Source organism: Panthera onca, chromosome D4, assembly GCF_046562875.1.
Source record: "Panthera onca isolate mPanOnc1 chromosome D4, mPanOnc1 haplotype 2, whole genome shotgun sequence".
NCBI lineage: Eukaryota > Metazoa > Chordata > Mammalia > Carnivora > Felidae > Panthera > Panthera onca.
This window is the reverse complement of record NC_138351.1, coordinates 88,709,379-88,737,332: the sequence shown is the minus strand read 5'-3', so window position 1 is coordinate 88,737,332 and position 27,954 is coordinate 88,709,379. Positions and strand designations below refer to the sequence as shown.

Sequence of the window (27,954 nt, the reverse complement as noted above, 5' to 3'; positions counted from 1 at the left end):
GTCTAGGTCTGCCAGATGCCTGGCTTAAAGCCCAGGTATTTATCACCCTGCCTTCCTTGAAAATTGCCGACGATATTAAAATACATAGTCTCAATGTCTGTTTTTGAGCCCGAGTGTGGATACTTTACCAAAAGATATTAATGTGCTGATAAAGTAACCGTAAAGTACCGTAGGTTTGTCATAAATTCCTATTAAATAGCCAGCTCCCCAAACTGTTTAAAATGGGACTCAGTTGAAATCGTTTGGGGCTAAATGAGGTACGTCAGTATAGGGGTAGCATTCCTCGCAAAGACATGCCCCTTCTTTATCAAATGTTTTGTTAGCCTAAATGTAAAATCAGAGTGAATTTTATTCATTTCAAGATCTTCTTAAAAGAAAATTACTTTTATGGGGCGCCTGGGTGGCTCAGTGGGTTAAGTGTCCGACTTCGGCTCAGGTCGTGATCTCACGGCTCGTGAGTTTGAGCCCCCCATCGGGTTCTGTGCCTACAGCTCAGAGTCCGGATCCTGCTTCCGATTCTGTGTCTCCCTCTCTCTCTGCCCCTCCCCCGCTTGCACTCTGTCTGTCTGTCTCTCTGTCTCAAAAATAAAAAACATAAAAAAAATTAATAAAAAAGGAATTTCTCTTACGGCCTTTTCTTAGCATAAAAGCTATCTTTGCTTATTACAAAAATACTTGACGGGCGCCTGGGTGGCGCAGTCGGTTAAGCGTCTGACTTCGGCTCAGGTCGTGATCTCACGGTCCGTGAGTTCGAGCCCCGCGTCGGCCTCTGTGCTGACAGCCTGGAGCCCGCTTCAGGTTCTGTGTCTCCCTCTCTCTCTGTCCCTTCCCCGCTCCCGCTCTGTGTCTGTCTCTCTCAAAAATAAATACAGATTAAAAAAAAAAGAAATACAATCTTATTGATGCCTTTGAAGTCTGTCCCTAACTTCATGCCCCTGATCCTCACCCTAGAGGTGCCCTTTATCCTTAATTCGGTGTTAATCACCTCCTTACTAATTGTCCCAGCTTTGCCACGGGTGTATGTATCTCCGAAGAGTATATTTATAATTTTGCTTCTTTTTCACCATTATATAAACAAAAATCATACTTTCATTTATTTCCTTCATTCTTGATTGTTTTTTCGTTCGGCGTGATGTTCTTAATTCCCGTGGACTATGTAGAAATCTGACTTTTATATATTAATTACATTAATGTTAGAGCCAGATGCCTTGCTAAATTTCTCTTTGTATTTCTACTTTGGAGTGTGTGTGTGTGTGTGTGTGTGTGTGTGTGTGTGTATGTAGAGACAGTCCTATCACCAGCAAATAATGACCGCTTTATTTCTTTTTCAACCCTTATGCGTTTTATTTATTTTTCTTATCTTGCTCTGTTGGTCATGAGCGCCATTATGCTGGTAAAAGCAATTATTGTGGACTTCTTTATCTCGATTCTTGAGTGTGAAGAGAGTACTTCAAATAATTCTCCATTAAGCATGATTTTAATCTATACACTTTATCAGGCTAAGGGAGTCCCTTCTTTTCCTATTTTACCATGAGGTTTTTTCACCGTGACTTCATCATGTTGAATAACATCAGATACTCTTTCTGCTTCCTTGAGTCCATCAATGCGATAGATTACCTGAGTCAGTTTTCTTACATTGAACCAAATTAGCATTCTTGTGACGGACCCAACTAGGTGATTATGTCTTGGGTTTGTTTTTTATTTTACTACGGTAGCTGAATTGGTTTTGTAAATATTTTACCTAAGAGTTTTGCATCTGTTTCCATTGAAATGGATCTATAATTTTCCTTTCCCGTCCGTCCTAGTTTGCTTTACGAGCGTGTTGCCAGTTTGTTTGTTTTTCTATTTTCTGAAATAATCCATGGAAGTTGAAATTAATGTTTCTTGAACGTTTCGTAATACTTCACTGTGGGAAGTCTCGAACTACAGAGTCAGTTCCTTCATCGTCTGCTTCCCCTTTGGTCGGTACTGGCAGATTGTGTTTTTCTAGACCTATATCCACTTCATCCTGAATTTTCAAATTTATTGGCTTAAAAAATTTTTTTTATGTTTATTTATTATCGAGAGACAGAGACAGAGCACGAGCGAGGGAGGGGCAGAGAGAGAGGGAGACACAGAATCCGAAGCAGGCTCCAGGCTCCGAGCTGTCAGAACAGAGCCCGACGCGGGGCTGGAACCTGCGAACGGCGAGATCATGACCTGAGCCGAAGTTGGACACTCAACTGACTGAGCCATAGGCGCCCCTTAAATTTATTGGCTTAAAGTTGCCCATAATATTCTCTCACCTTAGTTTTGCTGCCTGTGCTGTTGTGCCCCCTTATTTACTCCTAAAATTGTTTATTTATATCTCTGGGGTTTTTTTTTGGAGGACCAGCATTCCAGATCATTTTTATTCGCGTTTTCCGAGAACCCCAAACCGATCGTCATGGAGCTTCCTTTGTCTATTTGTAGTTTCTATTTCATCTAGTTTCTTTTTCTTTTTCTTCTTCCTCTTCTGTCAGTGTCTTTGGATTTATTCTCCTCCCCTTCCAGAAATTTCTTTCTTCGGTTGATGTCATTACAGCTTTTCATCTTTTCTTTTTTTTTTTTCGTTTTTTTTAAATGTGTGTTTATTTGGTTTGTTTGTTTTTATTTTTGTTTCTGAAAGAGAGCACGCAAACAGGAAGGGGGCAGAGAGAGAGGGAGACACAGACCCCGAAGCAGGCTCCAGGCTCCGAGCTGTCAGCACAGAGCCTGATGTGGGACTCGAACCCACGAACCATGAGATCATGACCTCAGTGGAAGTCGGACACTCAACCCACTGAGCCACCCAGGCGCCCCGCTTTTTTTTTTAACAAAATGTTTATTTATTTTTGAGAGGCGGGGGAGGGCTAGAGGACCTGAAGCGGGCTCCAGGCTGACAGCAGAGAGCCCGATGCAGGGGTTCGAACTCACAAACCGTGAGATCATGACCTGAGCCAAAGTCAGACGCTCAACCGACTGAGCCACCCAGGCACCCCTTTCTTCTTTTCTGATAGGAGCATTTAAGTAATACATTTCCCATTTACATATGATTTTGTGTGTAACCCACAGATTTTGATATGAAGTATCGTTATTGTTCATTTCCAGATACTTTTCATTTCCTCTACTATTATTGAATCTCTCCTATGATTTATTTGGAAGCCTATTTTAAAATTTCCCACTGTATGACGTAGTTCAACTTCTCTTCGATAAGTTCAGTATCTTTGATATTGATTTCTATAATTTAATCGCATCATCGTTCTGGAAACTCTGAGTTTGAGTCTTTGGTTTATTTGAGACTTGTTTTATGCCCCAGCACATGGTCAGTTTTTATCAGTGTTCTAGAAGTAATTGAAAAGAATATGTATTCTCCATCCCTACGTATTTGCATTGGATCTAACTTGCTGATATGCAAATCCTCCCATCGTGAAGGATTCTTGTTGCCATTGGTTGTATCATTTCTTTGTGGGAGATATGTTACTTCTTTGTGCCTTACTTTTCTTGTCTGTAAAATGGGAACACAGAAGAACAGGATTCATGGGAATATTCACAGTGTTCGTATGTACAAGGGACTCAAAGCCATTTATGGCAGATCGTAATGGTGGAAGATTTGTCATTTACTCTTACTTTTTTTTCTTCTACCGTGAAGTTACCTTAGGAAAAAATAAATTCTAGGAGCGCCCGGCTGGCTTAGTCAGTAGAGCGTGCGACTCTGACTTGGGGATGGGAGTTTGAGCCCCATGTTGGGCACAGAGATTACTTAAAGAAATTAAATTTGGGCACCTGGGTGGCTCAGTTGGTTAAGCGTCCGACTCTTGGTTTGGGCTCAGATCTTGATCTCCCGTCGGTGAGTTCGAGCCCCACGTCAGCGCTGGGCTGGCAGCATGGAGCCTGCTTGGGATTCTCTCTCCCTCTCTCTCTTCCCCTCCCCTGCCCTCTCTCTCTTTCTCAAAATAAATCAATAAACTTAAAAAAAAAAAAACTAAAAAAAAAAAAAGAAATTAAGTAAATTAAAAAAAGAAAGCCTTTAAAGAAATAAATAAATTTTAGAATTGCAGTACCTTCGGTGTGTTTTAAGTTTTCATCCATGTGTGGTGAATTTCTTTCTGCCGTGATGCTTTGTGCCTTAAAGTCTGTATTGCCTGATCTGTACTAGCTCTTTTTGGAGATCTCCTGTATCCTCTTCCTGTGCTTTCATTGGCTAGCCTAGACATTTGAACAGACGTATTCAGCCTGAACTACAAAGTATACCGGAATCTTTAGTGATGTTTTCTCTTTTTTCTTTAAAAAAAATTTTTTTTAATGTTTATTTATTTTTGAAGGAGAGAGAGAGAGACAGAGTGTGAGCAGGGGAGGGGAAGAGAGAGAGGGAGACACAGAATCGGAAGCAGGCTCCAGGCTCCGAGCCGTCAGCACAGAGCCCGACGCGGGGCTCGAACTCACAGACCGCGAGATCACGACCGGAGCCGAAGTCGGACGCTTAACCGACTGAGCCACCCGGGCGCCCCAGTGATGTTTTCTCACACAACCCTTTAACTAAACCAGCTCCCTTGTTGCCATTTACTTGTGAGTATTTTGGGTTCAATTACACAAGCGGGGCTTTGGTAATTTTATACAGTCCTATAAGTATGCTTTCCACTTTCTTCGTTCACTGTTTTTTTTGTATCGGGGATCTTAATTCCTTCTTAATTCCAAAGGACATCCTTTAGAAGTGCCAGTAGCCAAGATTTATTGCAATAAAATCTCAGTGTTCGTTTGATTGGAATGGACCTCTCATCTCTGAAAGATGATTTCTCCATGTATACAATCCCAGGGTGATTGTACCCAGAGGAACCTAATTCTATCATCTTTTGGCTCTCATTTGTGTTGAGAGGTCACAAGGGGTGAGAAGTCCGTGTAACTGTTAACCCTTTGAAGATAATGTCTGTTCTTCCTGCTGACTACGGAGATATTTTTGGTCTAAGTTCTTCGCTGAAATTTCACTATAACATATCTAGCTGTGAATTTCTTTTCTGTCTTGCTTCTGATCCACTGAATTTATTGGCTCCAGATTGGAGTTTTCCCACACATGCCTGTCCATCTTTCTTCTATTTCTTCTGGAACTCCGATTTTAAGGTGCAAGTTAAAACTTCTACTTTGTGTCCTCTTTGCCTGTGAAAGTGTATTTGTAAGTCTCATCTCTGTCTCTCTGTCTCTTCTGTGTCCCATGGAATTCCTTCAGATGTGACTTTCATTTCACCAATTCTCTCTTACACTGTGTCTAGTCCGCGGGTTCTCTAAGTTCTCTAAGTTCAGGTGTTAATTTTACTTTCCAGAAGTTCCTTCAGGCTGTCTTTAAAATCTGTAGAGACATTTTGTTATCTTCTGGTGACGTTGTCACACTTTCACATCATAGGTTACTTCTTGAGACATAGTAAATGTACTAATTTTATATTCTCTTTTTAATTAATTTCAGCGTCTACTCTTTGCGGGCCTGATGCTTCAATTTGCTGTTTCTGCTCACTTGCTCACGGTGACTTGTTTCCTTGTGTATTTTCGTGATACAGACATTTCTTCTATAATGCCATAAACGCATCACCGCGAACCTTACGTTCCACAAAAATACTGCTAAAAACAACAGACAGGGCTTCTGGGGGGAAAATAGGCCTGGAAACTGATTTCTCAACAGTGAAGAGAACTTGGTACCCAGAGCTCCAACAGAAGAACAACTTTAGTAAAACTAGGCATCTGCACCGAGGATCACAGCCCTTGTCCTTCATGATGTAGGTCCTTAAGAGTAGTAGGACCTCCAGAGATATAGTTTTGGGCAGCATTCACTTCTTTTTTTTTTTTCTTTTAATGTTTTATTATCCATAGTTGAGAGAAAGGGAGGCAGAGTGTGAGCAGGGGAGGGGGAGAGAGAGAAAGAGAGGGAGACACAGAATCCAAAGCAGGTTCCAGGCTCTGAGCTGTCAGCACAGAGCCCGACGTGGGGCTCGAACCCACGAACCGTGAGATCATGACCTGAGCTGAAGTCGGATCTCAACCAGCTGAGCCACCCAGGTGCCCCTGGGAGCATTCACTTCTGATGAGATGCCTCTCATCAAACTGAAAAATCTGATCCATCAGATAGATAGTTTTCGGTAGTTATCCATTATTTTTACATAGGCGGAAAAATCTTCCCAGTAGATATTAATGTGCTGTGAAAAACTGCACGTAGACTAACAAGGCTCTTATGTTATCCTCGCATCATTGCCCTGTATTTCAGTCCCATAAAAAGGTATAAATCACAGCAGAAAAACATGGGAGGTGTAGAATAGACTGTTTGATTATGAATGTGTGTTCCTTGGAATTTTATCCATGGCCTAGCTTTTTTTCTTTTCTTTTCTTTTTTTTTTTTTTAATTTTCATCCAAATTGGGGCGCCTGGGTGGCTCAGTCAGTTGAGCACCCGGCTTCGCCTCAGGTCATGATCTCACGGTCTGTGAGTTCGAGCCCCGCGTCGGGCTCTGTGCTGACGGCTCAGAGCCTGGAGCCATCTTCGGATTCTGTGTCTCCTCTCTCTCTGCCCCTCCCCTGCTCAGGCTCTGTCTCTCTGTCCTAAATAAATAAATAGAATAAATAAATAAATATTAAAGAATTTTTTTTTTAATTTACATCCAAATTAGTTAGCATATAGCGCAACAATGATTTCAGGAGTAGATTCCTTAGTGCCCCTTCCCCATTTCGCCCATCCCCCCTCCCACCACCCCTCCCGTCACCCTCAGTTTGTTCTCCATATTTATGAGTCTCTTCTGTTTTGTCCCCATCCCTGTTTCTGTATTATTTTTTTTTCCTTTCCCTTATGATCATCTGTTTTGTCTCTTAAAGTCCTCATATGAGTGAAGTCATCTGATTTTTGTCTTTCTCTGACTGACTAATTTCACTTAGCAGAATACCCTCCAGTTCCATCCACGTAGTTGCAAATGGCAAGATTTCATTCTTTTTGATGGCCGAGTAATGCTCCATTGTCTATATAGACCACATCTTCTTTATCCGTTCATCCATCGATGGACATTTGGGCTCTTTCTGTCCTTTGGCTATTGTCGAGAGTGCTGCTATAAACATGGGGGTGCATGTGTCCCTTCGAAACAGCACACCTGTATCCCTTGGATAAATGCTTAGTAGTACAATTGCTGGGTCGTAGGGTAGTTCCATTTTTAGTTTTTTGAGGAACCTCCATACTCTTTTCCAGCGTGGCTGCACCAGCTTGCATTCCCAATGTATGGCCTAGCTTTAAAGTGGGTTCTCCAGGATGAGCTGGCGTTCCCTGAGGTCACTCCCCCGCCAGGACTGCATTAATCTCCACTTGGGGGTTGAGGTCCACACATGCTGTATGAGTTCTGGCCCTTTCTGTGGCTCAGAAATTTCCAGGGTGATTGTTTTCTTTGCTTTTCGCCCTCAGGTCAGACCCTAGTTAGCTATGAACAGTGCAGTTCCTGGGGCCAGTTACGGCTTCAGGACTTTCTGACAGGTCCTGGCCAAATTGAATTGTTCTCCTTGACTGTCTTAGTATTTCCAAGGGCATACTGTTTTTTCTTATCCTGAAGACACCATTTTGCTATTTTTATGCAAGTCCCACTTACCTCCTCTCCGAGGATACGATAAATGATTTTAGCATCACAAACCTGAAGCAGGTAAAGCAGTGTCGAAATATCGGCAATCGTGTCATTTTGCCCAAGAGGGGGACTTGGAACACTCCGATTTCCCCAAACACACAGCGATCCGCTCTCCTTTGTCACCAGCGAAGCCTCTTGTCAGTATCAAGCGGAAAGGAAGTAATGTTTCACTTCTTGTCGCTGTGTAATGTAATTTCCCATTGTGACTTCTGATGGTCTTTGAATCTGATGTCAATGTCTTTCCCCCCCGGTTTCCGCCCATGATTCAGTTATCCAATTGTGTTAGAAATAACTCACCCTCCCTCGTGCGGCGATCAGTTCTGCGACATTTGGAATGATAGCACTGTGTTTACAGAGAGGGAACCCTCCCCAGGAGAAGCAGAAGGGACTTCTGCGCATGGCATCTGTGTTTGATGATAACAGGTGATGTGAACTCTAGGTACATGCATCTTCTAGAGGACTTAGGATCTGGGTATGATGAGCCTGAATTTCATCGTCGTCGTCTTTTTTTTTTTTTTTTTCGAAAAATAAAACGTCCTATGGTTTTCACATGCCCTGTGTTCAGGTCACCAAAATCTGTCCAAGTCTGCGTGGGGCATCAGTAGACTTGTGCTCTGTGGTCAATATCAGCATGTGGGCAGATATTTAGTAATTTGCTTACAAGAAGCTCTGTGTTGTCCTCGAGGCGCCCAGTCTAACTAGAAATAAATTTATATGTATCAAATAGACATTAAAAATAAAAAAAAGACCCTTGGTAGTTTTATCTCTGGGCAGGGGAACATATTTGGATGTGTGAGGATGCCGTGTTCCTCTGAGGAACGACGGGGGAAGGAAATCGCTCAATGGAATGGTTTTTGTTGGTGATGAAACTCAAGGAAGGTCGCGGTCTCCTCTCCTTTGCCAAGATGCAGCGCTCAGGAGGTTTTGAACTTGAAGACTTAACATGAGTTCTAGTGATTAGGAATTCGCTGATCCGGGTTGGTAAAAGAACCGATACATGTTAGAATAGGTCGCCCTGGGGCTCGTGACCCACGCGCTGAAGTTGAAGCACCTCTTTTTTAACGAGGTGGAAAATATAGTCCCTACTGTCTCTTTTGTAATATTGAGAAGTCAGAGGGCTACAAGGGAACATGGAAAAATCAAACCCAAAACGCCTCACTCAAATGTAGGATTCTCTGGTAAAACAATAGGAATAATAATTAAAATACATTGAGAGTAAGGGGAAAGGTATTCTGCCCCCTTCCCGGGCCCTCATGAGAGGTGATCACCCTTGCACTTGATACGTGTTCTAGAACGTTCACAATAGGTTTTTATTGGGGCGCCTGGCTGGCTCCTTTGGCAGGGCATGCATGTCTTGATCTCAGGGTTGTGAGTTCAAGCCCCGTGTTGGGCATAGAGCTTACTTTAGAAATAAATTAGTTTTTTTTTTTTTTTTAATTTTTTTTTAACTTTTTTAATTTATTTTTTATTTATTTATTTTTTTTCAACGTTTTTATTTATTATTGAGACAGAGAGAGACAGAGCATGAATGGGGGAGGGGCAGAGAGAGAGGGAGACACAGAATCGGAAGCAGGCTCCAGGCTCTGAGCCATCAGTCCAGAGCCCGACGCGGGGCTCGAACCCACAGACCCTGAGATCATGACCTGAGCCGAAGTCAGACGCTTAACCGACTGAGCCACCCAGGCGCCCCGCTTTTTTAATTTATTTTTGAGACAGAGAGAGACAGAGCATGAACAGGGGAGGGGCAGAGAGAGAGGGAGACACAGAATCTGAAACAGGCTCCAGGCTCTGACCGGTCAGCACAGAGCCCAACGCGGGGCTCGAACTCACGGACCGTGAGATCGTGACCTGAGCCGAAGTCGGACGCTTAACCGACCGAGCCACCCAGGCGCCCCGTAAATTAGTTTTTTATTGAGGTGAATTTAGATACAATAAAGTGGCCACATCTTAAGTGGACAACTCAATGAGTTTTTACGTCTATAGGAAACCGTGCACTGCCAGCTAAGATGGGGACGTCTCTAGAACCCCACAGGCTCCCTTGAACACTCCCCCATCCCGAAGGTAACTATCGTTCTGACCCCTATCATACGTTGGTTTAACCTGCTTCTGTACTTCGTACAAGGTATGCAACACATATCCTTCTGTCTGGCTTCTCTGGCTCAAGGTTGTGTTTCTGACCCTCATATTTTTGTTGCATGTGGTGGTCATTTGAGTTGCCCTTTCTCGGTCGCCATGTGATTCTCCATGTGCGGACAGACCCCAGTGTGTATCCCTTCTCGCGTTCGGGGGCATCTAGGTTGTCTCCGTAGTGAGGTTACATTAAGAAGGAAGCTACCACGAACCTCTCTAGACGTATCTTTGGTGGCCACGATCTCTCGCTATTCTTGGGCGGAGACCTGGGTGTGGCATCGTGAGTCGTACTTGGGTACCTCTGGCGTGCTGTCAAAGAGCTTGACGAGGTGGCCGTGCCCACGGATGCCCCTCCGCGGGCCGCTCTTCATCCGTACCCACAAGAGGTGCTCTCGGTCTTGAAATAGAAAGACTTCTGGATGAGCGGGGGAGTGGAATCTGGTAGTGGTTTCTTTTGTGTTTGCATTTCCTTGACGAGGAGTGTTGTGGACCATTTTTTTCTTTTTTTAAGTTTGTTTATTTATGTAAGTAATCTCTATGCCCAGTATGGGACTCGAACTCACAACCTTGAGATCAAGAGTTGCGTGCTCGCCCGATGGAGGCAGCCAGGCGCCCCTGCTCGGTACAGCTTTTTATCCAACTAAATTCTGAACATTGCCTATTTCCCTTTTCACAGGCCTCCCCCCACCCCACCCCCCGCCCCCCCACCCCCCCACCCCCCCAATGAGTTACCTATTTTTGTTTGTTTGTTTGGCTTTGTTTTAATTTCAGGGAATCGTAATGGAATCGTGATTTCACGGTCCTAGTCTGATTTTCAAAAAGCATTGAACATGTTGAAGAATTCCTAAGGTGTGATCCTTCGGAATGATGCACCCGTTCGTTCCCTCACCCATGACCCACCGACTGCGTGCTGGGGAGCTGTGGGGGCGGCACCCCGAGACACCCACACGCCAGCACACAATCCTTGACTTTAAGGAGCTTGGCTTTCACTTTCCTCCCGGTATTCAGCTCTCCGTATTGTGAATTTTCCCGTTTGCCCTCTAACGGGGGCTCTTCAGTGGCATTTTGGTGACAAAGGCTTTATAGTCAGGTTTTGTCTGTCGGTCTGCTTTGGAAGAACGACATACTGGACCAAGTTGGGCGAGGAGCAGTGCCTAATCTCTGCCTTCTGATGGAGCTGCCCATGGTCAGTGTGGTGTTAGGAGGAAAAAGGAAAAGGTTATCAAAATGAATGGAATGTGAACTAATATTTCGGAACAGAGAGAACAGTGTTTTCTAAATGCATGCATTACACGGAGTTCATCCATGTCAGGCAATGAATAATTCCCTTTCTCTAATTCGCCCTTGCCTTGTGACTGTTGGCGCTTACATAATTTCTAAATGCAAAATAGGATATTGTTTAACAAAAAACTGCACAGTTAGTGGTTACGAATTGTTAGTGGATTTCAAGTTATGTTTTTAAACGCTGGTGTCAATTTCTCCCTTTCTTACAGCTGTAGTTTCATTTATCTCGGATGATTCTTTTTGCTGCCAGAGTCTGCATTTTTACGGGCAGTTGTGTGCCCTGAAACTGTTAATGGGGCTTCTTTATTCAAGTTCATTGCAATTCTGAGTCTTGATTAACCAGAAGAATTCTCTAGACAATGCAGGAGGCTTCATTACTGGGCTTGCTCATGAGTGTTGTTATAGAACCTGACTCGAGGAAACGTTTTAAAAGTTAAATTACATCCAGATCCTGACGAGCAGCGCTTAGAAGAGCGTGTCAGTTACTCAGGGAGTTAGCATTCTGTTTATGTGTAGTCATTACAGCTTCTAAAAGTATTTGGCTTTGAACATTCGTAGCTTTTAGATTCTATAGGGAGGTCCCTAGCGTGAAGCAGAATAGGAACTTCTGAGCCATTTATGAATGATGGTAGAATTTTAAGAAGGAGGTGATAGAGTCGCCTGGGTGGCTCAGTCGGTTAAGCGTCCGACTTCGGCTCAGGTCATGATCTGTCAGTTCGTGAGTTCGAGCCCCGCGTCGGGCTCTGTGCTGACAACTCCGAGCCTGGAGCCTGCTTCAGATTCTGTGTGTGTCTCTCTGTCTTTCCCTCTCCCTCCCCGGCGCGCACTCTGTCTCCTCTCTCTCTCTCAAAAATAAACATTCAAAAAAAAAAAAAATTCGAGAAGTATGTGATAAAACTTCACATTTCTAGTTTATGATAAAATATACATGCGCTCTTTTTTTTTAATGTGTCCTGTGTTACCTAATCGGTTGTTTTGGAGAGCAAAATAAAACTATAGTAAAGAATCTGTGCTAACTTTACGCAAGAAGGAAAGGATCTGCTTTGAATGATTTTCAGTGTGGTAATTATCTCAATAAAAGAAAAGGAGTTGAGCAGTTGGGAAATTTTCTTCAGTTGAGGACTCCGAAACGCACAGGCACGGTAGGCTCACTTCTTCTCTAACTGAAGCCAGCCGAGTAGCAGTGTTAAATTTTTTTACCATTTGGGGAAACAGTCTCTTGCAAGATGACTGCTTTAGCCACTGGACGTATAAGGAGTTGTACTTGTCAAATGTTTTCGCTGCCCTCGCTCTAACGCTGAGGTTTGACATCTTTATGGAACATGGTAATATCTTTAGTGCTTCTCCCAAATTTGTTTCATATAAAATGTCTGACTGGTTATCTGAAGGAACTGTTCACTGTAACAGCTTAGAAAACAACAAAAAAAATTTTTTTTTGAAAGAGGAAGTGGTTAGTATGAATGCAGGAAATACATTTTGCAACGGCAGCTCGATCCTTTGGTTGGAAATGCTTTTTTATTTACAACGAGGGAAAAAATGTGTACGGTTAAAAAGAGACTTTCGAAAATGGGTATTGTTGCTCTGTTCCTTTATAAATGGATCAGTGTTCAAATCAAAGATTCGAGAGGGAACGCTTTTGTTATTGTTTTGTTTACGTATCTATCTGTAGAGTTTATATTCTGCGTATACGTTGTCTCTCGGGGTGCCCGTATTAAGTGAACATTCTGAATGGTTTCGGTTGTTTTGGTTCTTAATATTTGTCCTGGGTAATAATGGATATGTTTTCCTCTTTTGACACTGAACATGGGAAATGGAATTTAATGGAAATGTTCTCCAATTATTAGATGTGAAGTAAATGTATTTATGTCTGGAAACAGGGCATAACTTTGATCTGTGTCGTAAGCGAATATTAGTTAGATGAGTTTTGTGGGTTTTTTTTAAAGGTTGTGACACTCAGTGTTAGTTTTACCATTAAAAATGAATTTGTGGGGGTGCCTGGCTGGCTGAGTTGGTTAAGCGTCCGACTTCGGCTCAGGTCATGATCTCGCGGTTCGTGGGTTCGAGCCCCACATCGGGCTCTGTGCTGACGGTGCAGAGCCTGGAGCCTGCTTCGGATTCTGTGTCTCCCTCTCTCTCTGCCCCTCCCCCAATCGTGCTCTGTCTCTATCTCAAAAATACATAAACATTAAAAAAAATTTAAAAAAATTTTAATGAATTTGTGATAAGAATGTTGAAACATGCAATTATTTACTACGGTTAAATGTTTTACAGAAGTGCTCTTTAAATTGCATTCCGCTCCAACTTTTATTTTTTTTATTTATTATTTTTTTAAATATGAAATTTATTGCCAAATTGGGTTTCCCAGCTCCAACTTTTAGTTCATTTGCTAGCAACTGCTACTGTCTCTATATTGTGAGTCTTAATTTTCACTTATTTGTTTTTGGCGTAAGTGGTTTTTACGCTGAACAATGGAGTTTGGTTAAATAAACATCCGAAAAACCCCAAGGAAGTCAAAATGTCAAAATCTCAAGAGTATCAGGAAGGGTGGGAGTGGAGGTGATACCAAAAGTGAATTTACATAGAGATGAAATACTTCCGAAAGCCTCCTCAGTGAAATATTTCCAGTATGCATTTTTTCATTTTGACATGAGACTCTGTCTTAGGCTTGTTTTAATGTTCCTGAAAGCATAACCATTGACCAACCTCCACGTTTGCAAAATGATCTGCAAAATAGCAATAGAGCCCAGTAAGATAATAAATAGGTCATCCCCATGCCCCAGACCTGAAGATTAAGATGAATTGAATAGAAATAATATGAATATTGGGGCGGCTGGGTGGCTCAGTTGGTTGGGCGTCCGACTTCGGCTCAGGTCTTGATCTCGCGGTCTGTGAATTCCAGCCCCGCGTCGGGCTCTGTGCTGATGGCTCAGATCCTGGAGCCTGCTTTGAATTCTGTGTCTCCCTCTCTCTCTGCCCCTCCCCTGCTCATGCTCTGTCTCTCTCGGTCTCAAAAGTAAAAAATAAAAATATTTTAAAAAATATGAATATATTCATATTTTATGAACATATGAATATGCCTATACAAAAATGGATTAAATACATAAAAATGATACTCACTTAGGCTTCCATATGGCAACTCATCTAAGGAAATATTTTCATTTTCACTGAGAGTGAGGGGGCTAGCTGGGGCAAGAGCTTGTTCTTAATCTTTGGACCTTGTTTCTACCACTCATTAATGGTATGGCACAAGACGGTTTGCTTCCTGTCTGAGTGTGTTTCCTGTTCTGTGAAATAAGGATAGCATTGCGCACCTCAAGGGCTTGTTGTGAGGTTTCAGCGGTATGTGATCTGCATAAAGGAGAGGACTGCTTCTGGACCACGGTTAAGTGGTCGACACTGTTGTCATCATCTGTATTTTGTCTGTGTCCCTCTCTTTTGGTTACTTCTGGCTCCTTCCTCCTCCGGTCTTATTCCTTCGACCTACTGTGAATCACTTGAGTATATTTAGAACATTCTAGGCACCTAGGCATTCTGTAAGAACACTTATTGAACAAACAGCGCATCAAGAGGATTACAATAGGGTGCCTTTCGTGAGGGCTTTGGTTAGCCGATAACGATGAAATGGAGAGACGAGGAAAACTCGAGTCAGTTGGAGAAGAAGATAGAGTATCGTAGGTTACATGCCAAACTGCCTGGTGAAGATAATGAGAACAATAGCAGTTTAAAAAAAATGGTTTATGAGAGGGGTACCTGGGTGGCTCAGTCGGTTAAGCCTGCGACTTTGGCTCAGGTCACGATGTCACAGTTCGTGAGTTCGAGCCCCGTGTCAGGCTCTGCTGACAGCTCAGAGCCCGGAGCCTGCTTCAGATTCTGTGTCTCCCTCCTTCTCTCTGCCTCTCCCTTACTCACACTCTGTCTCTCTGTGTCTTTCATAAATAAAAGCATTTAAAACATGGTTTATGAGAGACATCGTGTGGAAAATCACCGGGTCCTGTGAGCAGCAAATACGAGGAGTTCAGAGACTAGGATTCTGCATCTGTGAAAGCTCTGTGCAGATGACAGGTTGTTGAGATAGGCCTGAGGCTGGAATTGGGGCCTGAACATGAAGGATGTGTAGAAATTGAAAAGATGAAGCAGGCAGAGGTCAACAGAGTGGAAAGTGCTGCATCCAGGGCTCTGAGGGAACATGCTGCTCAGGTTGGCCTGCCTGGTGGGGCAGGGGACTGAGTAGGGTCTCCTGGAGGGATGGCATGAGAACAGATGATGAAGAATGTTAAAAGCCAAATGGCAGAATGAATGTGACCCCGATGAAATGCTATTGAACCTACTTCTCAAAAAGCTCACGCTGGAAAAGTGCTTTGTATTTTCTAAAAGGGTTCTGATCCTCTCTAGAATTCTTTTGTCCCTTTCTGGATAAACAGGGTAAGGCTGTAAGATGTTGAATTATCATTAGCTGCAAGTGGCCCTGCTGGATAGGGTACAGCCAAGACCGAAGTACGTGTCCATGCCTCAAATTCAGTTCTTGTCTGTGGACCCTATGACTTTACTATTGGGTTATGTTGAATGAGCTCTTTACTGTTAACCACCGCTCTCACCTACAGAACTGGCAGGTAATAGTGAGTTGGGGTAAGGTGGCTAATAGCAATTGACGTGAGGCCTCAGTATCAGGGAGCCAAGGAGGAGAGGCGGGGATCGTACTGGACCAGGAGGCACAGACACCTGGAAGTTCACCGTCCATCCTCACCGCTGTAGACACATTACCAGGCAGGCCCAGTATTGTTACTTCTTGCATATTATTCCTTTCTGGGTTAAATTTCCTCCTTCCTGGATGATAGGTTGTTCTACTTTTCTTCCTTGAGGGTTTGTGAGCAGTACTTGCTTCTTTATTTGTCTGAAGTCTTTATTTTGCCCTCATTCTACCATGATAGTTTAGCTAGGTATAGAATTCTCAGCTGACAATTATTTTCTCTAAACATTTTGAAAATATCATCCCAGTGTGTTTTATCTTTGATCATTCCTCTTGGGAAATTGGCTGTCTACTTAATTGCATTCCTTTGTAGATATTTGACTTTCCTTCCCTAGTTGTTAAGACTGTATCTTTGCCTTTGGAGTTCTGTAGCATCGCTATGATATTTCAGAGTACATACTTTCTATTTCTAATTTTTCTGCTTGGGGTTCAATTGGGGGTTTGTTCCTTTTGTCGATGTAGGAAAAGCTTTCAGGTACTAACTCTTCAAATGTTGCCTGGGTTTCATTCTCTCAAATTGTTGGTTCTGGGTCTCCTCGTTGATGTGTGTGAAACTCCTCATCCTATTCCCCATGCCTTCTAACTTCGTTTCCATTCCTTCCCTTTCTTTATCTCCGTATATTACATTTTGTGTAACTTTCTCAGTTACTTCATGAATTCTCTTCATTCTATTATTTGACTCATCTGTTAAGTTTTCAAATTTCAGTGACCGTATTTTTTATTTCCAGAAGTTCTATTTGGTTCTTTTTCATATATGCTTCATTTTTATAATGTCTTACTATTTTCTTCTGAGTTCTATTGCTTTTTTTATTTCTTTACTTTAAATATTCCTGTTTTATGTTTTCTTCCAAATTGTTCTTTTACCTCAAGTTCTTATGCTGATAATTTTTCTCTCTATTGTATCATCTCTCATGGTGGTTTATTTCCTTGTGCATTTGTGATTATTATGGTCTTTTTTATATGAACATGTCTTCAATGGGGATGGTTTTTTCTCTGAGAATCCCATAAAGGCAGGATTAGGTGAAACCCAGCAAGGTTTTATATCGGTTTCTTCCAGACAACCTGGGACCAATTTTTATGTTAATTACTTGGGTCGGGAGTTCTTGTACCATCTGTATAATATATACAAGTTTAAGATTTTGTTTCTCAGAGGACACACTTCCTCCACTCCACCCCATAGCCAAAGACCTTAACAAACTTCCTAGCTGTCTTCTCTGTCACTAGAGAAGTTTTGTTAGGTGTCACCCAACTTAAAGAAAAGCAGAAAGAATGAACACCGAGATTAAAATAAAAAACAAACCTGTGGTCTTACTTCTTGAACGAATTGAGCGTATATGCTGAATACCACATGACAACTTTTTAGTATTAAACCTTACTGGTTAGACGTCTGTGGTCACTCGGGTACTAAGGACAAACAGCTGCTAACCTACCACCAAATACATCAGATTTCTTCAGAACAGGATGCATGTATTTAATTCTTTCCCTGGGGTATGTAACGTGACTAATTTTTGTCCTCTTCTGAGGAACCGATCTTTTCTAGAACTGCATTAAAAGGGCTTTTAGTATTTTTGTTCTTCACAGGAACCCCACAGCCATAAAGAAAGGTCATTTGGGCATTAACTTTCTAGAATCCGGGCTGTCATCTTCAGCTGTACTCATGTGAGACCTTGTGAGTGTCATATTCTGGGGTGAGATTATTTATTAAGGGGAGAGAGAGAAGAGAAAGAGGTAGTCAGTTTCCACCCTGCCACAGCTGAAAACGCAAGTTTCTTGCCAACAATGCCTTAGAAACAAGGGAAGAGAAGGGGGTCGAGTCTTGGAGACCATGATTTATATTTTAACAAGATCTCTGGGCTCATGCCGAATGTTTCACTAGCCTACCTTGGGCCTGTGCCAACATCAAGATGAACGCTATCAGCATTGGCTTCCCTTTCAGCAGAAACAGTCACTCACCTTTGGTAAATAGATATTTCCAATTCTACTTTTCAAATAAGGCAACCAGGGTATAGGGGAACAGAAGGCCTTTTCTTAAAACTGTTTAGCAACTGAATGGCCCATGTGGGATTGAGATGCTGGTCTCATTTGCTATCTTTTCTGTGTTCTCTCCTTCTATTTCAGTGACTATGGACCAAAGTAACTTACAATACACTGGGGCTAGAAGTTGTAAGACTGTTAAAAAAGAATCAGGAAATTGCTGAAATATTTCAAGCATATTTCTTTGGTTAACTTATTTTGAAGTTTTTCTCTGTTTTGTATTTTAGCTGCCTTTATAATTTATCAAAGACAGACTCATTGTTTTGGCAAGTCCCCGGCCTGGAAGTCTCCAACAAAAACTCCCAGCACTCTGTCTGAATAGGAATTTTCTTTCTCTCAAAGGCAAGCCATACCTCTTCCATCTTTAAGTTTCTGGAATTCACCATTAGAATTTGTTTCTTTAATCTTTTCGGCAAAATAAAATATTTCTTAATCACTCTTTTCAGAAGTGATCACTATTAATTATTAATGTTTTATTTTTACAATCACCAAAGTATGCTGTAAATGCTGTTTGGAAACCTTAACATTTTTTTAGATCACATACAGCTTTCACTTTTCCAAATCATTAAGTGCTCTTACTTTTTTTTTTTTAAGCAGGCTACACTTTAGTCCATCAAGGATATGACATATATTTAACCAATCACATTACTGAGCATTTGTTTCAAATTATCGTCTAGTATAAATTATACTGTGATGAATATCACTTGTGGACATTTAAAGTGATTTCATTGGCAGGGCAGTGGACTCTTGGCTGTCTCAGCCAGTGTAGCCTGCGACCCTTGACCTTAGTCAAGGTCATGAGTTTGAGCCCCACATTGGGTATGGAGATAACTTAATGAATGAATGAATGAATAAAAGAATTTCATTAGGATGACTTCCCAGAAGTAGAATTGCTAAGTCAAGGACTAGGGAACATGAGTTCGCCTCCTAATCACAGACAAATCCTAGAGACATCCAGTGTAACAGTGAAAGTTTTCAGGGATTCTCGACTGGTTGCTGTTTTTATGCATCTCGAAAATACCCAGAAAATAGGTCAGAGTATTCAGTGGCCTCTTCCTCCCTCGTTTGCTGCCACGGTGTGTGTACTTCTCATGAACCCAGCCGGGGGTCCAAAGGAAGCGTGTCTCGTGCTTAGGGCTCTTTGCCACTCTGAGAATATGGTGAACAGCTTTGCCAGCTGTCGACTGGGGGCCGTTGTAATGTGCTGGTGTCATTTAGAAGCACTGCAGCTGTGCTTCTGGAACTTTCCAGTGACTTGCCCCAGGCTGTCTTACCTCCTCTCAGTAGTTAGCACAGTTCACAAATGAAGGATTCTAGGTTGTCATGTTCCCAGCGATTGTCGGAGGGTTTGAACGTGCAGGGACCTTTACTTCTAAACCACAGAGTTCTGTAAATCGGAATCATTTGCGGCAAGCAAATTTTTGTAATCAGGTGAAAAAGGATGGACAAAGGCCAGAGAACCCAGGTCTTTAAATGTGTAGGTTGTCACTTGATCCACAGTATATTTTTTTAGGATTTTTTTTTTTTTTTTTTTTGAGTAATCTCTATGCCTACGGTGGGACTCGAACTCACCACTCTGAGATCAAGAGTCGCACGCGCCACCAACTGAGCCAGCCTGGCGCCCCAGTTTTATCTGTGATACTAAGTCAGCGGCTGAGGTAGTTTGAAGATGGGTGAATTTGCAGCCAGGAGCCCCACCGGATCCATGCTGTGGCTTCAGCCCAGGCCATCCAGCCATCTGGCTCGATCCTGGTGGTAGTGGTCCGGCCCGTCTTGCCCCCAACAGCGGAGCTACCTCGGGTCGCCAGCTACTGGATAATAATGGTGGGTAGTCCGGCAGTGATACCAAATGGTGATTCCGAATAACATCTCGATTTAGTCCTCTTTTCCGTCCAGCCTAAAATACATTTGGCTTCTTTTTATGTTAATGAAATGAAACATTGGAGGGGCGCCTGGGTGGCTCAGTCGGCTGAGCGTCCGACTCCGGCTCGGGTCATGAACTCACGGCCCGTGGGTTCGAGCCCCGCGTTGGGCTCTGTGCTGATGGCTCGGAGCCCGGAGCCTGCTTCCGATTCTGTGTCTCCCTCTCTCTCTGCCCCTCCCCTGCTCATGCTCTGTCTCTCTCTGTCTCAAAAATAAATTTAAAAAACACTAAAAAAGAAAGAAAGAAAACACTGGGGCACCTGGGTGGCTCAGTCGGTTATGCGTCTGACTTTTTTTTTTTTTAAAGTTTTATTTATTTCGAGAGAGACAGAGAGTGAGCAGGGATGGGCAGAGAGACAGAGGGAGAGAGAGATCCCAAGCGGGCTCCGCACTGCCAGCGTGGAGCCCGACGTGGGGCTCAAACTCACGAACAGCGAGATCATGACCTGAGCCAAAACCAAGAGTCGGTGGCCCGACCAACTGAGCCATCCAGGCGCCCCCAGCGTCCCAAGTTTTGATTTCGGCTCAGGTCACGATCTCGTGTGAAATCGAGCCCCGCTGGGGATCCTCTTTCTCCGTCGTCTCTCCCTGCCCCTCCCCGACTCATGCTCCTTCTCTCTCTCAAGATAAATAAAAAACATTAAAAAGAAAAAAATCCCTAAGAATAAATAAATGAATAAAATAATGAAATAAACATCACAAGCGCAGGTGCTCTGGAGAACACTTACTGTCGTTTGAGCTCCCAGTGGTAAATGCCAAATATTCCTCTTTGCCGTTCCCAGATTTGGGATTAGGAGAGGATGGGCCTTTCAAATTTGTTCTATTACATGCTTTTAACAAAGGAGAAGACGGCTTCCCCAAACCTCTGAGCACCGCTGCAGTAAATGGTTTCTCACTTAAGGAGCAGCATTGCCTGTCGATCTGGGAGGTCTGAGGTCATTTAACTGTTGCTCAAAAAAGGAATCAGTCTCTCTGCTTATTAACAATAAATATCTAAATGGAACGAGTGTGGATTTGCCCATTTTTGTGAAAAGGTCAGAAGCCACGAGCAGCTGGTAAGAGACGAGAGGGTATCGTTTGTTAAGCAGATCAGCCACGTTCCCCACGTGAAAGCGAACGAGTTTCTTAATACACCCTGTATTCTCTGCTCGTGACAACGGGGACTCAGCCAGCAGTGTTGTTCTGTCCCTTGATATCTGAAATATCAAGGGAGAGAATAACACTGCATTGAACAGCAAATGGCTGCACATTTTGGCCAGCGCGAATCGTCTAAATTTAACTAACTAAATGGATTACGGTATTTTTATCTCTAAACCCATTAGGATTTCGAAGCATCGGACGGCAGTTCAGTTTCTAAAATATTGTCTTCTTTATTTAGAAACTCCACCTCTGACCTTTTAGGCAATCCAGCCGTGTTTCCATAGGACAGTAGAAGGGGCTGTGTCGAGAAACCACCGAGCTGTGAAGTCATGCTTAAGCATACACACGCAGGCCTGTGCGGATTCATTTGGGGAGATTCCCGAGGGTTGGTCAAGGAAATTCTCAAGTTTCAATTCAGCCTTTCTGATTGACAGTGAAAGTCGTCCAGACCTTTATTCAAAGATGTCTGCGATTTACAGCCTCAGGCACTTGTGGTCATGCTGGACTTTTTTAGAATATTTTCTCTAAATTCTGTGACCGACTCATAAAAAAAAAATCCTCTGAACTTCTGCCCTACGGTCATGTCGCTATAAGATGCACTGTCTTGTATTCTTAGAACGAGAACTTTAATTGAATTGCAAGATACAGCGTATGGTCTGGTTTGGGAAGGAAGTATCTCTTTAAGATAATAGTCGCTATTTTTAGACTGACTTACACAGAGATAGAAATAAGGACGCTTCTGATCTTCATTTAGCCTCAGACTGGGAGATACCCTCTTAAAATTTCTAGCTACGTAACCGGTTACTCCAAATAAGTTTTTGAAAGCACGTTTAAACATATTTTTTTTTAATGTATTTATAATCGTGAGTAACTGACCCGACTCTAGTTTTAGAGAGAGATGCTTTTTTTAAAAAAATTTTTTTTAATGTTTATTTATTTTTGAGACAGAGCATGAGTGGGGGAGGGGCAGGGAGAGAGGGAGACACAGAATCCGAAACAGGCTCCGGGATCTGAGCTGTCAGCACAGAGCCCGACGCGGGGCTCGAACCCGCGAACCGTGAGATCATGACCCGAGCCGGAGTCGGACGCTTAACCGACTGAGCCACCCAGGCGCCCCTAGAGAGAGACTCTTAAGTTCCATTGCAAAATAAACCCAACAAAATAAACCTATCAAAAATGGATTTTCCATAGTACAACTTGGTCGGAACGATGGCACGTGCCCGGGCCCGGGATTCCAAAGTGGGAATTAATTCCAAGCAGCTGGTTGCTGGGATTGAGAAGAATGGGTTTATCGTCCGGAAGCTCGATTCTGTGTGTGTGTGTGTGTGTGTGTGTGTGTGTGTGTGCACATGTGTGTACGTACATACTTACACGTGCCTAAGGATGACGTTCTGCTCTCTGTTTCAGAACTTAAGCTATTTTAAAAATTCACCAGGGGCGCCTGGGTGGCTCAGTCGGTTGAGCATACGACTCTTGGTTTCAGCTCAGGTCATGATCTCCTGGTTCATGGGTTCAAGTGCGGCAACGGGCCCCGTGCTGACAGTGCGGGGCCTGCTTGGGATTCTCTCTCCCCCTTTCACTCTCTGCCCCTCCCCTGCTCGCTCTCTATCCCTCCCTCTCTCAAAATAAATAAACATTGAAAATAAATAAATAAAAATTCACCAAGGTAGAATAATTTCTCCAAAATAAAGGGGACTCCATCTTGTTTACAAAGGAGGGGAGGAAACACCACCCCGTGCCCCTGCCTTGAATTTTTTTTTTTTAATTTTTTTTAAATTTTTTTTAACTTTTTTTTTTTTATTTGTTTTTGAGACAGAGAGAGACACAGCATGAATGGGGGAGGGGCAGAGAGAGAGGGAAACACAGAATCAGAAGCAGGCTCCAGGCTCTGGGCCATCAGCCCAGAGCCCGACGTGGGGCTCGAACTCACGGACCGTGAGATCGTGACCCGAGCTGAAGTCGGACGCTTAACCGACTGGGCCACCCAGGCGCCCCTGAATTTTTGAGAGAAGTATGTAAATGAAATAGAGAATTTTTTAGAAGTTTGAGGTCTACCTGGGAATTTCCTCGGTTCTTTTTTTTTTTTTTTGCATTCACAACAAGATGATAAATGATAAAAAACCCTTAAGTAACTGAAAGAGTTAAAAGGATTTTTGTGTCAGAAGCGTTAGGGGGACAGATGGTACGCACGTAGGTGGGAAAGCTATTATCTACACAGAGGAGGGCTAGTGTCTATTGGAAGGGATTTTTGAGGGTGGCCAGGATCTTCACATTTGGGGGACCAGCTTAAAATATTTACTAGTGGACGCAGAAGCAGACGCCAGAGCGTATGGTCAGGAAGGGAGTTAACAGGGTGCCGACAAAGAGGAAGAACGTGGCAGTCGAAGTAACCAAGGGAACACGAGACGTGGAGGAAATGGTGTTGAGATCCCTCAAAGCCCTGAGAAACTGCAAAGCCCCAGCTAATAGGGAAATCGGTTTGGAAAGACTCATCCTGTTAACCTTCGTTTGAGAAGAAAATAGAGGAAGCAAGCTCTGAATGAGCACCTTGGGCTTTCACCAACGCGCAGATGAGTGAAGTGTGTCAAGGAAGTGAAAACTCAGGTGGAGCCTTCGAGTCACAGAGGCAGGAAGCCATAAAGGACAGCGCGAGGCCACAAGTCTGATAGTGGGCGGTGCCAGCCGTCAGACCGAAAGTGGGGCGTCGCTTTTGCAGTTGAACGTGTCCGTGTTCTCTTTCGTCCTTTTTGAAAACTGTGGGGTTTAGTAACACAAAGCAAAATGGAAAGCAAACGGGAAAGTTCCCTGGGTTTTGCTGGAACAGGGCCCTCTTCCTGGTGTGTTTTTGGCCCCGAGTAGCAGTGGTCGTGTCACCTGCAGGCCAAGCCACCTCTTTGTCTGCGGGGGGGTGGGGGGGTGGGGGGGGGAGTGTTTGCCCCGCGCGAACCTCAGGCCGCGTTAGAGATTCATGAGGTCATATTGCTTAAGACATCTCGAAAGTGCTAGATGAATCCAAGGTGGGATCAGCAGCATAACAATTGGCGGTGCTTGTGGATGATTTCCTACTTTACAGACGTTCTTGTTTGAGCTTTAAAATAATAATAATCATTATTATTATATTATATATAATATTTAAAATAATAACTATTATTGTATCGATTCTGCAATTCATCAACGATTGCCCCTTTCTTGCAAGTGTGTGATTGACCAAAACGTGAATTAGAAAAGAGAAACAAAGGGGCGCCTGGGTGGCTCAGTCAGTTGGGCATCAGACTTCGGCTCAGGTCGTGATCTCACAGCTCGTGAGTTCGAGCCCCGCGTTGGGCTCTGTGCTGACAGCTCAGTCCGGAGCCTGCTTTGGAGTCTGTGTCTCCCTCTCTCTCTGCCCCTTCCCTGCTCATGCTCTGTCTCTCTCTCTCTCAAAAATGAAAAATAAACATTTGGGGCGCCTGGGTGCCTCAGTCGGTGAAGCGGCCCACTTTGGCTCAGGTCACGATCTCACGGTCCGTGAGGTTGAGCCCCACCTCGGGCTCTGTGCTGACAGCTCAGAGCCTGGAGCCTGTTTCAGATTCTGTGTCTCCCTCTCTCTCTGACCCTCCCCTGTTCATGCTCTGTCTCTTTCTGTCTCAAAAATAAATAAACGTTAAAAAATTTTTTTTTAATTAAAAAAAATAAACATTAAAAATTTTTTTTAAAAAAGAGAGAAAAACGTATGAATTTTCTTATTGATTATTTAGGAGAAAATCAACGCAGTAGAATACAAAATAGCACATACATGTACATATACAGACAAAAACACAAAGAGGGTGCCACATTACTGCTTCTTTAAACTGTATACTTTAAAAAAGTTTTTTTTTTAATGTGTATTTTTGAGAGAGAGACAGAGCACCAGCAGGGGAGGGGCAGAGAGAGAGGGAGACACAGAATCAATCAGAAGCAGGCTCCAGGCTCCCAGCTGTCGGCACAGAGCCGGATGCAGGGCTCAAACTCACAAACTGTGAGATCATGATCTGAGCCAAAGCCTGACACTCAACCGACTGAGCCACCCAGGTGCCCCTAAACTGTATACTTTATATACTAAAAGTAAACACCTGGGCACCTCCATGGCTCAGTCAGTGAAGCATGCGACTCTTGATCTCTGGGTTGTGAGTTCAAGCCCCATGTTGGGCGTAGACATTACTTAAAAATTTTTTTTTAAATAAAAATGATCACAAACATTGTGGTGAGTTTTAGAAAAGGTCCATATACATATAGATCAGTGGTTCATATGCCTTTTTAATTCATGACCTCCATTGAGAATTGAATTAAAAAAATTACGGATTCCCCCATCCCCTCCTCAAAAAACTATATAGATATATAGAGAAGCAAGTTCCCACAAGGCCCGTCTAGGTGACATAAATACGTCAACTGGGCCAAGTGCAGACAATACAGAATAGCGGTGTTTGTGTTGAACTAGAAAGTAATGCCAAGTTAAGACAATAGAGAATGGTAGGGCTTGTGAGAAACTTGGGTTCACATCCTTACCTAAGCCAAATTCAAATTCTAAACAATTTCTAGAAAATAACACCTGCTCCATATAACACATTTGAGGGTCAGTCTGACTGCAGATCCCTCCGGTTTGCGGTCCTAGACCCTTTACTGTATTCATTAAACATGGGGTGTTCTCATTTTTTGACCCCAAGGCACGTCAGCAAGCTCAAGTACGTCACCAAATGGCCGAGGACAGCAGAGCCGATTACTCGTCAATTCTCCAGAAATTCAACCACGAGCAGCACGAATATTACCATACTCACATCCCCAACATATTTCAGGTAAGTGATTCAGACCTCCCGAGGTGGCCTTGCTTTGAGAGCCACGTTGCCTTGGAATCACGATGGCTGGGCTTATATGCTGAGTATTTATATAGAGTGCTAAATTTCCGTGCACTAAAGCCATTTTTTGAAGCGTCCAGATCAAGCCTTGACTGGCACCAAGGTGAACTAGAACATTAACCTCAAGGTTAATCAGTTGGCCTTTCCAGACGTCCTCGGTTGGTACCTGCAGCCTTTCTTGGCCAGTTTGAGAATTTACAATTCTTAGATTAGTGCTCCTTTCGCCGAAAGGACAATTCTGGTTCTGAAATGCCAACTTAACCTTAGGAGTCCTAGCGGAATTCCTAAGCTTGTAGGATTTGAACAAAGGACAGAACTTTTCTCTGGATTGTTTTTCTTTGGGCTACTTTAGGTTGTCAGAAATGGCGTGAAGAAAGATGTATACGTGTTCTCCCGCTTTGGGAATCTTTTACGACTTGTGTCCAGTTGGAGGGAAAATAACAAATATTCGCGTCTTAGTGTCTACGCACACAGCAGACGAGAAGCTCCAGTTTGTAGAAGGAAGATACACCAGTGACATCTCGGCCTGTGTTGCGTTGAGGCGGTTCACTAACGCCAGGCTTTTGGTAAAGAGCGAAGTAGGGGGTCAGAGGCAGAAGAGATTGTCTGAAATGTATCGCCGACAAAAGCACTTGAGTTTGGGGTTCGCAATGAAGCTGGAATGGAATCCTATAAAGTATAGTAAAACCTTGGTGTGCGAGCACAATTCATTCCAGAAGCATGCTTGCAGTCCAAAGCACTCGTATATCAAAGTGAATGTTAGGAACCTTTGGCTCAGTTGTGATCCTGTGACACTCGGCATCGCGTACTACTCGTTGGCAAGGCGTTGCTCGTTTATCAAGTTAAAGTTTATTAGAGATGTTTGCTTGTCGTGTGGAACACGAGCAGAACCGAGTTACTCGCAATCCAAGGTTTTACTGGATACATTTGGGCAGCCTAACGATTCGTAAAATAACGTGTACAGCTGGTGAATGTGGAGGCAATAATTACAGTGATTGTCTAGCTCGAACCCGATCGATGGACCTGTTTCCCTCCTAGACTGTTTGCTCGAGGTAACAGCGCCATTGAAGGCAACTTCCGTAAGTGAGAGTGGATTACGTTAATTTCATACAAAATCTAATGTTGCAGAAAATACAGGAGATGGAGGAAAGGAGGATACTGAGGATTGGGGAGTCCATGAAGACCTACGCGGAAGTTGATCGGCAGGTGATTCCGATCATTGGGAAATGCTTGGATGAAATAGTAAAGGCGGCCGAATCGATTGATCAGAAGAATGTAAGTATTGTAGCTTGGGCTTAACTTACAACCAAGTTGTATCTCTGGTTCCACCATTTCTTCGCCACCGTCTCCAGCGACCTCACTGGATCATCTCGCGGTGGGGAGTTGCTTCCCGTGATCACCAGTACTTTGAGCAGTCGTTACACCGCTTTCGAGTGTCCTCTTCATCCCTCAGGGTTTTGGATTCAGCTCTCAAACTTCTCTTGTGGGAGACACAGATAAGTCTGAGACATCGCAGAAGCAAATGGCTTTCTTGTCAGTTGGCTGAATAACCCCCCACGTTGGGATCTGGTTCTTTAAGGCACTACTGACGTTTCGGGCCAGGTAGTTCTTTATCGTAGGGGCCCGTCGTGAGCACTAAAGGGTGTTTAGAAGCATCCCTGGTTTCTACCCACCAAATGCCGGAAGCACCCCTTCCCAAGTCATAATGGTCAAAAGTGTCTCTAGACGCTGCGAAATGTCCCCTACAGGGCAACACCATCTCCGTCTGAGAACACTGCTTAGGGCCAGTGTCATTCGTTTGAATTCCTTTCCTAGAAACCTGTTTTCCCTCGATAAAAGTATCAACTAGAACACCAGCATAGGCTTTTGCAAACATTCGTTAATTTGCAAAACCAAATATTGAACAAAAAGCGATGTCGTAAGTCTTCCTTGTCATAGGAGTGTCTTAAAATGAGCCCAGGTGAGGGATCAAAGCCGTCTTTTCTGTATGAACATATCTCAGCGTGTAGATTTTTCATTGCTCTAAGAATATGTGTGTTAACATTTAAGGCCATCTGTGTAAAAAAACAAAAAACTCTTGTCAATCCAATGTGCAGAGATACTTCCAAATGTGTTAAATGGTAAGTGTTTTTAGGGAGAATAGTTCCAGTAGCAGGCATATTTTTTTCATTTTAGGATTCCTCAGCCTC

General features: G+C 43.3%; 1 protein-coding gene and 1 non-coding gene across 16 annotated transcripts in view; one reads left to right on the top strand and one right to left on the bottom strand.

Annotated features, from left to right (window-relative positions):
- Positions 1–27,954, top strand: part of FNBP1 (formin binding protein 1) — a 139,300-nt gene that overhangs the window by 78,736 nt on the left and 32,610 nt on the right. For all 15 annotated transcript variants that reach the window (XM_078436364.2, XM_078436371.2, XM_078436375.2 and 12 more), the window contains 2 exons: positions 25,577–25,705; positions 26,894–27,040. In XM_078436364.2, the coding sequence (XP_078292490.1) occupies positions 25,577–25,705; positions 26,894–27,040 (276 nt within the window). The remainder of the gene's footprint in view (positions 1–25,576; positions 25,706–26,893; positions 27,041–27,954) is intronic.
- TRNAR-CCG (transfer RNA arginine (anticodon CCG)) lies at positions 21,922–22,006 on the bottom strand. Its single transcript has one exon. It is a non-coding gene; the product is annotated as a tRNA-Arg (tRNA).